This window comes from Pyrus communis, chromosome 2, assembly GCF_041283825.1.
Source record: "Pyrus communis isolate YQ-2024b chromosome 2, ASM4128382v1, whole genome shotgun sequence".
NCBI classification, from domain to species: domain Eukaryota; kingdom Viridiplantae; phylum Streptophyta; class Magnoliopsida; order Rosales; family Rosaceae; genus Pyrus; species Pyrus communis.
This window is the reverse complement of record NC_142566.1, coordinates 8,784,417-8,799,690: the sequence shown is the minus strand read 5'-3', so window position 1 is coordinate 8,799,690 and position 15,274 is coordinate 8,784,417. Positions and strand designations below refer to the sequence as shown.

Below are 15,274 nucleotides of genomic sequence, written 5' to 3'. Positions count from 1 at the left end.
CAGAGTCACCTAACGTGACCTGTACGGCTGAATCTAGAGCTCAAATCCCCAACTCACTAACTATACCTGCACACAAGTCGGAACCACCTAAAGTGGTCTGTACGACAGGACTGGGTGTAAATAAATACGCTCAAGTGCTACGATCACGTGAAGACTGGGCGAATAATCGTGGGTCACCTACGAGTCAGAACCACCTATAGTGGTCTGTACGACATGACTGTGCACCTAACTTGGATCCAAGATGAGTGTGTGGTGCGAGAGGTGAACATCACGTGAAGGACTGTGCCCTACTCTGGGCAGGAGCACTAACACTGAGGGTGCAGGTTATGAGCTCTCTATGCATCTCACATAACCACTAATTCATAATCATAAACCATAAACTTACCTGACACTTACCTATGCGTCCACAACATCAATCATAAATATATGCAATTACTAATGCATAATTAAATAGGCAAACGCTATGCATGGCATTTAAAACATATAAACATTCCATTTCATTTTCTGGGAAAAACCACAAGTATATAGGTATATACGGAAAACCAAAGGCCCACTCAATGATATGTGGAAGGTTCGTAACCCCCTCGAGTGACTGCGCTCGGCCTCAGGATAGGTCTCACCAATATGCAAAACAACTATAAAAACGTCAATTTAAAGCACATAATCAAAACTAGGTAATAACTTCTCATACAATGCTCAAATGGGGTGTTTGGATACACCAACGTGATTTACTTAACCTCATGAACATCCCCAAATTTTTAAAATAAATTTATGACCTCCCACGCGCCGGCCAAGGCACGGCCACAAGCGCCGGCTACGCGCGGGCAAGTGCCTGGCACACGTGTGGTAACCCTAACGGCGTTAGGGAATATTCTGTCTAAAAATAGAATATATCGTTACATATATCTGACGCCGTTAATATATTATGTCAAAACTGACGGAATATTCCTTGTCTTCTCCGGTGAGTCTCGCCGGTTGCCGCCGTCCGTCGCCGTCCGCTGCCGTCAGCCCCGCTGTCTGTAACTCGTATTTTCGCCGGAAACTGGAAAATTTTCAAAACTTCATATCTTCTTCATTTTTCAACCAAATTCCATGAAATTGGTACCAAAATCCGGCCAACCTTAGAACTTGCTATCCCGACGTCCAAAATCCTTCAAACTTGTTCCCCAAGCTTCGTGAGAGTATTCTAAAGCTCCCTAAGACCTTAAAATCCACTAAACCTTTGCAAGGATTAGTGCATGAACAGTACCTCGAACTGGGATCTTGAGTTCTCGGGTTTTCCAAGCCTTCACGTCTAAAAACTGGTATAGATGAGTTCCTGATGACGAAATGAAGGTGACAGTACTAAACACGAGCTCGATCTGCACATAAATGGGTTGGTTTGGTGTTGTTCGTACGACTTGTACGAATGTTGTAGAAAATCGAAAGAGGGAGAAGAGAGAGAGAGAGAAGGCACGTGAGTGTATGGTATGGGTGTGTGAATGCGTGTGTGGTCCAAATGCAACCAACAAAACCACAAAACAATCACCCCTAAAATGACAAATAACTACCAAGGGCAAAATCGTCATTTCACACATACATTACAAATAATTTGGGATGGGCTGTCACAACCTACCCCCCTTAAGAAAATTTTGTCCCGAAATTCATAACAACTTAAACTAACCACTAGTAACCATAGAACAACCGATGATACAAATCTCTCATCTGGTCTTCTGTTTCCCAAGTAGCCTCATCCGCTGAGTGATTCCTCCACAAAACTTTCACTAAACTCACAGTCTTGTTCTTTATAACTTTTTCCTTCCAATCTAGAATCGTTACTGGTTCCTCGTCATATGTCAAATCCGGATTTATTTCCAATGGTTGAGGAGGTATTACATGTGATGGATCCACAACGTAATGACGAAGCATGGATACATGAAAAATATTATGCACTTTAGCCAGCTCAGAAGGCAACTCAAGCCTGTAAGCCACTTCACCAACTCTCTCGGTGATCATATATGGTCTGATATACCTGGGACTTAACTTGCCTTTCTTTCCAAACCGTACTACACCTTTCCACGGTGACAACTTCAAAAACACCCAATCACCTACTTCATACACTCTGTCAGTGGCAAGCCGGTCCGCTAAGCTTTTTTGTCGATCCTATGCCGCTTTCGGGTTAGACTTAATTACCTGAACATTCTGAGTAGTGTCATCTACAATCTTGGGGCCCATCAAAACTCTTTCTCTGACCTCTGACCAACACAAGCGTGTTCAACAAAATTTACCATACAGTGCCTCAAATGGTGACATGCCGAAACTCGAATGAAAGCTATTGTTATAGGCAAATTCCATTAAATCCAACCGCTTGTGCCAAGCGTCGCCAAACTGCAATGCCGAAGATCTCAACATCTTCTCCAACGTCTGAATGGTCATCTCTGATTATCCGTCTGTCTGAGGATGATATGTCGTACTGTAGAGTAATCTCGTACCCAAAGCTTCCTGAAAAGCCACCCAAAATTTAGAAGTAAATCTTGGGTCACGATCCGAGACAATACTCACTGGAACACCATGGTACTTCACAATCTTCGATATAAATAATTCAGCTAATCGGCCCAAAGAATACTTTTCCCTCACTGGAATAAAATACGTTGACTTAGTAAGCTGATCAACTATCACCTAAATGCCGTCAAAGCCATTATGTGTATGCGGAAGCTTGTACACAAAATCCATCGTAATGTTTTCCCATTTCCACTCTGGAATGGGAAGCGGCTGCAACAACCCAAACGGCTTCTTCCTTTCAGCTTTAACCTGCTGGCAAATGGCACACTTACTCGCATTCTCAGCTATCTCTCTTTTCATACTCGGCCAATAATAGAATGGTCGAATGGTATGATACATTTTAGTACCTCCTGGATGCATTGCATAAGCTGAGATATGCGCTTCATCAAGAATTGGTTTCTTTAATTCCAAATTATTCGGCACATACATTCTGATCTCCTACATAAGCATGCCATCCAATTCTCGAACTCTGAAGTCTTTCTTTTTCCCCTGATTCCTTGCTTGAATTATTTCCTGGGTCTTTTCATCAACCATCTGGGCTTCAAGTACACGATCAATTAAAATTGGCCTAACTTGAAAATTAGCAAGTAAGGCTACCTCATGATCTTCTACCTCTAACCGCACTCTAATTGATCTCAAGTCTGCCAGAAGAGGAACATGACTAGCATACAACACGTTAATAAGATCTTTACTGGGTGTGTGAGTGCGTGTGTGGTCCAAATGCAACCAACAAAACCACAAAACAATCACCCCCAAAATGACAAATAACTACCAAGGGCAAAATCGTCATTTCACACCTACGGTACAAATAATTCGGGATGGGCTGTCACACAAAGAATATAGGAATTATTCAAAAGGAAAATATTATACTCGTAGAGAAGGGGAGTAGCACTTATGACCTGCTCCAAAATTGTAACACTACGTGTGCACACATGTCAACAAACAGATTTTTCACCATTTTCAATTAATTTAACCTGCACATAGAACAACACATGAATTTTGCTAATGGGAAAATCCCTTATCAAGCAAAATCCCTCCTTTAAAATCAAAACAAAAACTATGATATGCAATCTAAATAAAAAGGTATATGAAGAGAAAATGTAAAAGCAAGCAAGACTTACCAACGATGTATAAGCGATGTACACTCCACTCATATATGTTCCTACAAGATATATTTACATTTTCACTAGTCTGTAATGCATTAGAGATGTGAAGATAATCATATATTATGCGTCACATAATAGGTTCCACCCTATGATTCTCTAAACCTTGAAGTCGATTACTATTCATAACTATTACTTTGACAGAAAAATTAGTTCAACCAAATTAGTTATTTTTCCCCTAATTGACGCATTAAAACTACTTTTGTCAGCAAATATTGCATAATTGATTCCATCCCTCATAAAAAAAATATTCATCCACATTTTGGAAACAAAGAAGAGGAAGAGGGAATGAAAATTTGATATAAACATTACACACACATACATTTGTTTTCATAAAAAAAAGAGTTCAAATGCATTTGTTTTCATGAGAAAAATCATGTTTAGTATCTACCACTCTATTTATCCACATAAACACACAATCAAATTTTGTACATCACATATTTTAGTATTGCATATAGTAATTGAATATAAGATTTTGGGTTTTTCCAGTAGGAAATACATGATGTGAAGTACAAGCTTTATATAATTATTAATAGCCCAGCAATTAAATAAACCAAAAATTGTTTTGTTTTGCCAAAACCACCAAAAATATGCAAACTATATAATGAAGATTTTTGATGCCCCTTGATGAGCTAGCTTGTGTAGTTTTCACCACCATTCTTCTCCTCTGGCTCCTCACACCTGAATGCTGTATTTCTTGTCTCCTTTTATCCCCATATCTCCGCACAACACCTCTCTCTCTCTCTCTCTCTCTCTCTCTCTCTCTTATTTGGTGCACAAACCAAGAACAAAAAGCCTAATTCCTAATTGAGAGAGAGGGGTATTACACATGCTTTGAGGGTTTGGCTTTTTTGCTCCCCTCCTCCTCTTTCGCCAAAACACACCTGAATTCTCTCCAACCCTTCCTTAACCTTTGTCTCCTCTTTCTCCCCCATCACTCCCTCATCGATTTGCAGCTTCCTGCAACACAATCTGTTACAGGCGCTTGATTTACTTGCGAAAGCTTGAAGATTTAAGGGTGTCCTGACAAACCCACATACCATCAGCTCGCAGGTTTGAAAATAACCATTAATGTCCTCCTCTGTGTTGCATTGCGGATGCCGGATTCAACTGGGTATTTGAAATCGGTAGACTTGGATTGCTGTATATTGTGAACCTTTAATTCTGTTTGGTATAAATACAATTCGTTTCTTTGTCTGGGCATTAGGGTTTTTGAGGTGGAACAGTTTTGGTTTTTGGTTTTGTTGTGTTCCTTTTTACTGGTTCTAGAACTTGGGATTTCAGCTTAAAGGTTACATGTTTATGGGTCTGTGCGTTATTCTTCAGTGGTAATAAAATTTGGGTATTGTGAAGTTGAATGGTTTTGGACTATCGGTTTCTGGGTCATCCGTATATTGATTAAGATATGAGTCGTAGGGTGCGGCGGAAGGTGGCTAGGAAGGGGAAGGAGAAGGTGGTTTTGCCTAGTTATCCAGAAATTGAAGATGAAGTTTCATATCCAATGCAAAATGGGGTTGTTGATTGGACTGGTTTGCCAGATGATACTGTCATTCAGTTGTTTTCGTGTTTGAATTATCGTGATCGGGCAAGCTTATCATCAACTTGCAAGACATGGAGGGTTCTTGGAATTTCGCCGTGTTTGTGGACCTCTTTGGATCTTCGTGCACACAAATGCAATGATACCATGGCATCTTCACTTGCTTCAAGATGTGTAAATCTTCAGAAGCTTAGGTTTCGCGGGGCAGAATCTGCTGATGCAATATTGCATCTCCGGGCAAAGAATTTAAGTGAAATAAGTGGTGATTACTGTAGAAAAATAACTGATGCTACTCTATCCGTGATCGTGGCTCGGCATGAGTCACTTGAAAGCCTCCAGCTTGGGCCAGATTTCTGTGAAAGGATCAGCAGTGATGCTATAAAAGCAATAGCTCTTTGCTGTCCTAAATTGAAAAAGCTTCGACTTTCTGGAATTAGGGATGTGCAAGCTGATGCTATTAATGCTTTATCTAAGCATTGTCCAAATTTGACTGATATCGGGTTCATAGACTGTCTGAACATTGATGAGATGGCACTGGGAAATGTTTTATCAGTTCGTTTCCTCTCTGTTGCTGGGACCTCCACCATGAAATGGGGCGTGGTTTCACATCTTTGGCATAAGTTGCCTAACTTGATTGGGCTAGATGTTTCAAGAACTGATATTGGTTCTGCTGCTGTTTCACGGTTGTTATCATCATCACACAGCTTGAAGGTTTTATGTGCCTTGAATTGTCCAGTGCTTGAAGAAGACAGCAACTTTGCTCCTCGTAAATATAAAAATAAAATGTTACTAGCCCTTTTTACAGATATTATGAAAGAAATAGCGTTTTTATTAGTTGACATTATGAAGAAAGGAAAGAATGTGCTTCTGGATTGGAGGAATTCAAAGAAGGATAAAAACTTGAACGACATTATGACTTGGATTGAATGGATTCTCTCTCATTCTCTTTTGCGGATTGCCGAGAGCAATCAACAGGGTTTAGATGTTTTTTGGCTCAAGCAAGGTGCATCTTTGTTGCTCAATTTAATGCAGAGCTCACAAGAGGATGTTCAAGAAAGGGCAGCTACAGGACTTGCAACTTTTGTTGTTATTGATGATGAAAATGCTAGCATAGATTGTGGGAGGGCTGAAGCTGTTATGCGAGATGGGGGCATACGTCTTCTCTTAAACCTAGCAAAATCTTGGCGGGAAGGGCTCCAATCCGAGGCTGCAAAGGTATACGCGCGCACACACACACACACATATTTTCTCGTGCTATTATGACTCTCTGCTATTTTGACTAATTGTTGTACTATATGATCTATAGTGTAGGAATTGGTTATTTGGTGATACACAGATTCATGATTATCATGCATATAGATGTGGAATTAGGCTGACCAGTTCCTTTTCATGTTCATTACTTGAATAGGCTATAGCAAACTTGTCTGTGAATGCCAATGTTGCTAAAGCTGTTGCTGAGGAAGGGGGGATCAATATTCTCGCTGGTTTGGCAAGGTCTATGAACAGGCTGGTTGCTGAAGAGGCAGCTGGAGGACTATGGAATCTTTCTGTTGGAGAAGAGCACAAGGTCTGATAGTGTACTATCTATTGCCTTATCACCTACATATGCCCCAAAATTTCACTTGTAATCAGTAAGGTTTTTCTGGTCAGGGTGCCATTGCTGAGGCCGGTGGAGTGAAAGCTCTAGTCGATCTTATTTTTAAATGGTCATCTGGTGGTGATGGAGTTCTGGTACATTACCTTTTTTCACGTATTTTTCTCTTTACGTATGATGCTTATGTGTTATGCAATACACTTGGGGTTACTGTGGCATGGTGATTTAAGTTGTGCCTTGCTTTCCTTGTCTCATTTCAGGAACGGGCGGCTGGTGCGCTAGCGAATTTGGCTGCTGATGACAAGTGTAGCACAGAGGTTGCATTGGCAGGTGGTGTGCATGCTTTAGTGATGCTTGCTCGTAACTGCAAGTTTGAGGGGGTGCAAGAGCAGGTAATAAAACTTTTTGTTGCTATTGTTAAGCTCTACCTGACAACTCAACAAAAACACACACTTCAAGTGTGTACAACTTTTCCTATGGCTGCAGATGGTTGAAACTTTAGAAAAGCTTAGTTCCAAGAAATCTTAAAAGCTGGTTTTGATGTTTGTGGTTTTGATCTTGACACCCACCACATCAAGATTCAGGTTGTGGTGATTGGTGTGTCCTTTCTTTATAGAAAATTTCACACTGTTTGTGATGGTTCTGCAAATCCTGCCTAGGTTTTAGGTTCATATTGTGTACCACTGTATCTAAGTGCCAATTTATGGCACACAGTGTAGCATTAAATTGTGGAGAAGTTTTCCTTATTCTATATTGTATCTGGTTCTTCTAGTGGCTTTCCTAGTGGGTCAGTTGCGCATCTTTCATTGGTTCTCTGATTCTCTCTCTCTCTCTCTCTCTCTCTCTCTCTCTCTTATATGCACTTGTATGTGTTCATTGTGTATTTGCATTCTGTATTTCTTTTTTGCAAATTATTTAATGTACTTCTTATACCAGGCTGCCCGTGCCTTGGCAAATTTGGCTGCTCATGGAGACAGTAATAGTAACAATGCTGCAGTTGGACAAGAGGCAGGTGCTCTTGATGCTCTTGTTCAGCTTACACAATCTCCTCATGAAGGTGTCAGGTAGTTTACTCTGGATCCTCTCTTTGCATTATTCTTTAAGCAACTCTTGAGTCATTTGATTTAATGTTTTGTATCAGTCTGATATTATTTTGTCATCTACATATATTTTCCTTCAAGCAAACTTTTTATTCTTTAAATAATTTTTATTTTATTGTGCATCAAAGGAACAAGATACTTCCACCGCCTCTTTCCCCTTCACCAATCACCACAATAAAAATGAAACAGAATCTCACTTACGGAATTAAAAGTGATAAGAAATTTTCAGTTGTTTAGGAATGTTCATTGATGGGTGTGGTACTTAAGCTTTAAGCTTGTTGAGAGTATATCTCACTTCAGGAATGCAAAGCATTGCGTTACTTAATACAATGTTAAGGGCCGTTTCACTCATGACCATTCGTTTTGAGTTGGATGCCGTAACTTTTGCATGGTATCGGAGTGGGGGAACCCAATATAAGTTATCTATGCTGTTGGTGCCACACTGAGGGTGCACGTTGAGATTATAACCCACATCTGGAAGCCTTGTGTTTCAATATAAATGTATTGGCCCTCTTCAACTCATGACCGTTTGGGTTAGATGCTCTAATTCTGTCCAGACTAATTAAAATAATGCAGTGTTTTAAAGCTGGGGTAATTGCATAAGAGACTTATTGGAATTCTAGTTCACTCATTAGTTGTTGGTTATCATTGTTTCTTCTCAAAAAAAAAAAAAAAAAAAAAAAAAAAAAAAAAAGAAAAAAAAAGAAAAAGAAAAAGAAAAAAGTTGTTGATTATCAACTTCTGTCTATACAACCAATGTGAAACTATACCTTATTTTACTTTGAACAGGCAAGAGGCAGCTGGTGCATTGTGGAATCTATCGTTTGATGACAGAAATCGAGAAGCAATTGCTGCAGCCGGCGGTGTTGAGGCCTTGGTATGATATTTACCTTGAATAATCATAACCCTATGATGTCAACAGAATCCATGTTAGCTTCTCATTCAAATCCCTAAAATAAAGAAAATGTTTTTGTATAAGTATTTCTTGGAGTTGGACATTTTGTTTACTATTTATTACCCTGTAATAATTGCTACACTATTATGAAAAAAGTTTTTATCAAATGCTATATCACATTTTAGGGTGACCAAAACTTGCTACTTGTCTGGATCTACAAAAAAATCAAAGCAAATTAAAACAGATGGTTTCGAAGCTTCCTTTTGTGAGAACCATTTCATATCTGCATCAAGATTTTTGGTCATGATTTTAATGGCATTTCGATATTGGACTCACACATATTGAAGTTGAGGAACAGAAAAAACCTTCTAACGTAAATATTTGTTTTTTGTACTGTTAGTTTTTTGTTTTTTTTTAAATTTTCTTTGTTACAATTTAAATCCGAAAGTATAATATGGGTCCTTTTGCTTCTGCCTGTTCTGTGAAGAAAAAAATAATGTGGATGTTGTGTTGAGTATGGAAATTTTTATTGTTTAAAAGTTATAGAACATTCTTACAGTTTATCATTTGAGCTGTAATAGTGATACTTTAACATTGTTGTTCTTTTTAAGCTTTAGTGTTCCCACTTGCTAAAATAGATTTTATAATTGTACGCGATAAAGTTGCACTGTATGTTTAAGCTACCTCATTGGGTATGTAGGTTGCTCTTGCACAAGGCTGCTCAAATGCCTCCCCAGGTCTTCAAGAAAGGGCTGCTGGTGCTCTTTGGGGATTGTCAGTATCAGAAGCCAATAGGTATATGCTTGCTCTTGATGACACACCAAAATTAAGCTAGTTCAAACTAATATGAGTCAAATAGTTTGGACTGATGATGCATGTCTTGTTGGAGATATCGTTTCTTTGTTTTAGTTTATGGAAGTAAACCTTTTGGAATACCCGGTCTCAGTCAGGTTCCTTATTCATTTGACTAATTAATGATGATAAGTTAAAATTCTGATGCAAAACAAGTTATGCTTATCATAAAAGAAAAAGGAAGGAAATAAAAGAAGAAAAAGATGCATGAGTGGTTTGAGATTCTTATCCGTTTATATATGATAGAATTTTTACGAGTTTGAATATCATATAAACTACAGATTTTATGTAGTAAAGACTAAGATTCAGAAAGTTCCTGTTCTATCAATGTAATTTTAATAATTTTTTTATGTGGTTACAATTGTAGCCAGACACTGGGTGATCAATTAGAAGTCATTTCTGGAGAATATATATTATTTGTACAATGACATATTGGCATCTATCGTAATTTGCTGCTCTGCCAAATCTTAAATATGTTTAATTAACTGATAGCCTATTATAGACAAAGCTGTATTTTATATTTCATGGGCATGCAATTAGTTGGTTTCATGTTTTGTTCCTTTTTCCCTTTTCATTTCATAAACCTTCACGTTTGCATTTTCCAGCTTAATTGCGTTGCATTGCATTGCATTTTCGCCCTTTCATTTCTTAAAGATTCAAAGACATTCCATGACTTGTTTGCGGAAATTCCTGTAAAGTCACAGCTCTGGTATGGACATTGTGCTAAATAGTGCGATTCTTATATTTAAGGTGTCTGAGTTTGAGTGTAATACTGGGTCATAAAATAGGATTGGGTTAGGTTTAGAAAGTTTTACATGTTCTTTGTTGTTCTTTTATTTCTAACCATAGGGTAACTTTGTCATTAGATATTTGATATTTCTGTTCATTTTGTGTGCAACTTCTAATCAAAAAGACTTTCCACCTTAACTTCTTAAGACGTTTTAACAATGGAATTTCTCCTTATTTCCTTGGTTGAAAAGATTGAACTTTAACCAAAACTGTAATTTACATGAAAATCACAAGGAAGTAGCGAATCTGTGGGCAAAATATTGAAGTCTTCCTGTTCTCAGAAGCAGATTCCAGCTAAGGTACTTAATTGTTGTGATTTACGGTGCAAAATTACGATGATGCAGAAATTAGGTTGGTGTTACCTATTTCTTTTTGGTGTCCTATTTGGGTTTGGATTCGACTTCTTCGTTGGATTCTTTGCTTGCTGGAGAGATTTGTTAATTACCTATTTGATTAGGATTTGGATTTACTTCCAATTAGTATTAGGATTCTCATTGTAATCTAAGTCCCATGCACTATAAATAGAACCTTAGGGTAAGTTTATTTAGTGTGCCTCATCATGGTTTAGAGAGCTTTTCTCTATTTTGGTTTTGGGTGGAGGTCACCGTTTGGAGTCATGAGTGTGTGGCAAATTCATGGCTCATTTGTTTGGCAAATTTGGTGAGAGTCAATTTGTGAGTTTGAGGGTTAGAGAGCAATTTGGGAGACACCGCTGTTTGTTTTAGGTTCTCTACTCGTTTGGTTTAGGGTCTGTAATTTGTGAGATTTGAGTTGTGAGAGTTAAAAACTCTTTTGTAATCTCGGTTTGTTTAGTGAAATTTCTCGCCGTGCTTTGCCTGTGGCTGTAGGCTTTACGCCAAACCACCTAGATCTCTTGTGTTCTTTTGAAATTGTTTGTTTTTAGCTTTCGCCTTACGACGTTGATATTTGTTACTTTTGTTAGAATTCCAAAAAAGTACAAAACCTATCAACCTGAAGTTATAAAATTATATAGTCAATGCCTACAATTATTTTACTTCTTTGTCATGGTTTTTGTGGGTAATGGAATAATTTTTGGTAACTATTATTGGCACTCCAAAAATCTAATTGTGCTTCTAAATGCAGAAAGTTTGGAGTGCACGGTTAGATTTTTGGAGTGCCAATAACATTCCCTAATTTTTACGCTGGAATTTAGTCCAATAGTCTCTACGATTATTTAGGTTGCAACTTCCAAAATTAATCAATTCTGTGCTTTTAAAGAATATCAATCAGTTTATGCATATTATGAACGGATCAAATGACTGATGATCTGCAAGATTTCCTTTTTCTCCGGTCGCATTGTTATTTCTTGAAATCTATCATACTCTTCTATGTAGAATGCTCCCATGTTCTTTGAATGAGTATTAATATGATTTTTTATTTCATGCCGTCGTTATTGATTTTATCACCTTTTGTTGGTTGTTAGCATTGCCATTGGACGGGAAGGAGGTGTTGTGCCTTTGATTGCGTTGGCACGCTCTGAAGCTGCAGTAAGTATTCCTTTATTTTTCAATTATTATTCAAAATGTTCCATGTTCCATGGTCAGTAAGAGAAAATCAAGCACTATTATTTAAATAAATTTGGTATTAGCTGTCATACACATAGATTGTTTCAGAAATTGGTTTAATACTATTACAATGTTGCGCATCACTGCATTGACCTAGGCACTGGAATTCAGTAATCAATTTTTGGGCATAATTGTTGTCTAAAAAGAAAAATAGGAGTGAAATCTGATACAGTCATGATTCATTTTGAAGTTAAGTCTGAAATGATTAGTGTTTGAGTATTTTCGTGTATCCCTGTTTTTCAGTAAATAATAGCTGACAATCTGTATAGTACTGTTAACAAATAATTGTGGAATTGAAGCTAAGACCTCTACATCCCGTATTAGCTGTTTGGTTTTGGTTTATGTTTGATGTTGGACAAGGGGGTCCAAATGATATAGAGGTGAGGATCAGAGATTAAGAACTGCCAAAGAGTGAACGCTCTCAACCATAGAATACAAGATGGATGGGTGAAATGGAAGAGTGCATCCGATGTGTTGTGTGATTGTCGTATGCCACTAAAGCTCAAGGGAAAAATTTATAAGATGGCAAAGGCTAGCAATGCTTTATGACACGGAATTTTGGGTGGTCAAGTATCACCACGTGCAAAAAATTAGTGGATATGAGAATGCTTCGTTGGATGTGTGGGCACACGAGAAAGGGAATGATTAAGAACGAGGAAATCCGAGGTAAAGTAGGAGTGGCCACAATTGAAGACAAGATGCGAGAAATCAGTTAAGGTGGTTAGGACATGCGAACCGAAGACCTACAGATGCTCCGGTTAGAAAATGCGATTATGAGATAGAGTTTCAGGGCAAAGGGGTAGAGGAAGACCTAGGAAGAATAGTAAAGAGACTTTAAGAAAAGATATGGAGCACTTGAAGCTAACAGAAGACTTGGCGTAAAATCAAGCGCAGTGGTGTTCTAAGATTCATACATCTGACCCCACTTAGTGGGATAAAGCTTTGTTGTTGTTTTTGTTGAACAACAGCATGACGAGAGAAACTTTTTGTAATTAAAAGTCACAAAAACTGTCATCCAATATTTGAACTTGTATGTCAATACCTGTAACATCTTTTTGAGTGCATAGTTTCTCATGGCCTTGCATATAAATTCACTCATGTTCTAATTGGATACACTTTTGGTCATTCAACCTTTTTCATAGTCTTTCATGGGTATGCTTCAGTGAGTACAGTGCATTTACTTACAAATATCTGCTCATATCCCAACAATATCCTTTTGTTCAGTTTTCTTCGCTCATCTAATTGGTACAAGATTTGATTTGATTTTTTCAACTTTCAGGATGTCCATGAAACAGCTGCTGGTGCGCTTTGGAATCTTGCTTTTAACCCTGGCAATGCTCTCCGCATTGTGGAGGAAGGAGGTGTTCCTGCACTTGTTCATCTTTGTTCTTCGTCAGTGTCAAAAATGGCTCGCTTCATGGCTGCATTGGCATTGGCATACATGTTTGATGGCAGGTACTTGTAGGCCTACTGTTTTCTGTGTGGGTGCTACTCAATTCTTTTGTTTCAAAATGCTGTCAAATGCATGGGATATTCTGTTCTGTATGTGATGTGGTTTAATGCCCTTGTGAGTCTGATGGTTTATGCTTCTATGTGCCCTCATTTTCAACCCACTGCGTCCCGGGTTCAAACCTCATCTCTTCCTTTAGTCTTTGAATAGTACTATTGCTTGTAATAAGAAGATATATATATGTTAAAGTTTGTTAATAACTTAATACTCCGCAGAATGGATGAGTATGCGTTGATAGGGACTTCATCGGAAAGCATCTCAAAGAGTGTGAGCTTAGATGGCGCTAGAAGGATGGCTCTGAAGCACATTGAGACCTTTGTCCACACTTTTTCTGATCCACAAACGTTTGCTGCTGCTTCAGTATCATCAGCCCCTGCAGCGTTGGCACAAGTGACAGAAGGTGCTCGTATTCAAGAAGCAGGACATCTGAGATGCAGGTTCTCTCTCTCTCTCTCTCTCTCTCTCTCTCTCTCTCTCTCTCTCTGTGCGCAAGTGATTTGAGTTGTGTGAAGCCACTGCTATCATGGTTAACTAACTACTAAATGGAACCTACGGCATTATGTCTCTTATGAAAATCTTTTTCTCCAGCCAACTGTAATTCATGTCATATCTTCTGCTAGTACTTGGGATCATTCCTTAATTCAACTAAAGTAATAATCTGAATTAACAATTGTTGTCTACGGGGCTGAAATTTTAAATTTGATTTTTTTCATCTGAACATTTGACTTTTCCTTGTACTATCAGCGGGGCTGAAATTGGAAGATTTGTTTCCATGCTACGGAATTCATCATCTGTTCTCAAGGCATGTGCTGCATTTGCTCTTCTTCAGGTAAATGTGCATATTAGACTCCCCCTGCGGGAAACACTATTCCTTTGGTTCAGTGTCAACTTTAATATCCATTATTTATTCATGGGGAACGATCCTTTATATAGTTATTCTTTCAACTGCAGTTTACCATTCCCGGTGGCCGCCATGCTATGCACCATGCCAGTCTTATGCAGAGTGGAGGAGCAGCACGCCTGCTGCGGGCTGCAGCTGCTGCAGCGACTGCCCCTCTTGAAGCCAAAATCTTTGCTAGGATTGTGCTTCGGAATCTTGAGCATCACCAAATAGAGCCATCACTTTAATTTATCTGTGATCCATCGGCAAAAACATCTCTTTTTAGAATCGTTGATGGAGGCTGATTTCATGCTCGGTTACAAGCCTCGATGGACAACAGGACATTGCACCAAAAGGACGCACAATCTGTAACTTCCTCGTAACAAATGGGTTTGATCTTCATTTTTTTCTTCTTCCCATTTCTTAGGCATAAATGATGTTAATTTAGGTTCAAGTAGCTTACCCCCTTTGTACCAAATCATTTGAGTAAAAAAAAAGTTGGTGGTTTAGATGGGGGGAAAAATTTAAGAACTTGTACCTTGACCGTTTTCAATTTTTGTTCGTATTCTTTGTGATGATGGTTTCTCTATAATGATATATATCAAAGCTGTCTGAGACTCGTCGAGGCAACGTTCTGATGAAATATTCACTAGTTGAGTTTATGCTCTATTGTTTGTATAGGAAGTGATTTCCGCACATCGTTTCCCACTTCACACCCTTGCTTATGATTGGCAAGGGACACAAAATGAACACGGTGAGCGGAAATTATTTCTCTTTTTGAATATAAACTACCATCACTATTTTATTTCTCGAGTATGAGCAGAAAC

At 38.5% G+C, this 15,274-nt stretch overlaps 1 protein-coding gene across 1 annotated transcript; it reads left to right on the top strand.

Moving 5' to 3' along the window:
- Positions 1-4,254: 4,254 nt before the first annotated feature.
- On the top strand, positions 4,255-15,090 carry LOC148698531 (protein ARABIDILLO 1-like). Its single transcript, XM_088683999.1, has 12 exons — positions 4,255-6,456; positions 6,650-6,808; positions 6,892-6,972; positions 7,096-7,227; positions 7,772-7,899; positions 8,725-8,812; positions 9,531-9,625; positions 11,916-11,979; positions 13,337-13,512; positions 13,783-14,004; positions 14,312-14,396; positions 14,519-15,090. Exons 1-12 carry the CDS (start codon positions 5,110-5,112, stop codon positions 14,693-14,695), a joined length of 2,754 nt encoding a protein of 917 aa, XP_088540125.1. The 5' UTR covers positions 4,255-5,109; the 3' UTR covers positions 14,696-15,090.
- The last annotated feature ends 184 nt before the right edge of the window (positions 15,091-15,274 follow it).

What these genes read in the sequence shown, in the direction of transcription:
- LOC148698531 (XM_088683999.1), top strand. Translation starts at nt 5,110, where the DNA reads ATGAGTCGTAGGGTGCGGCGGAAGGTGGCTAGGAAGGGGAAGGAGAAG. An exon ending in TGGCACGCTCTGAAGCTGCA is followed by an intron (nt 11,980 to 13,336) that starts GTAAGTATTCCT and finishes TTCAACTTTCAG; the next exon opens with GATGTCCATGAAACAGCTGC. An exon ending in GCAGGACATCTGAGATGCAG is followed by an intron (nt 14,005 to 14,311) that starts GTTCTCTCTCTC and finishes TTGTACTATCAG; the next exon opens with CGGGGCTGAAATTGGAAGAT.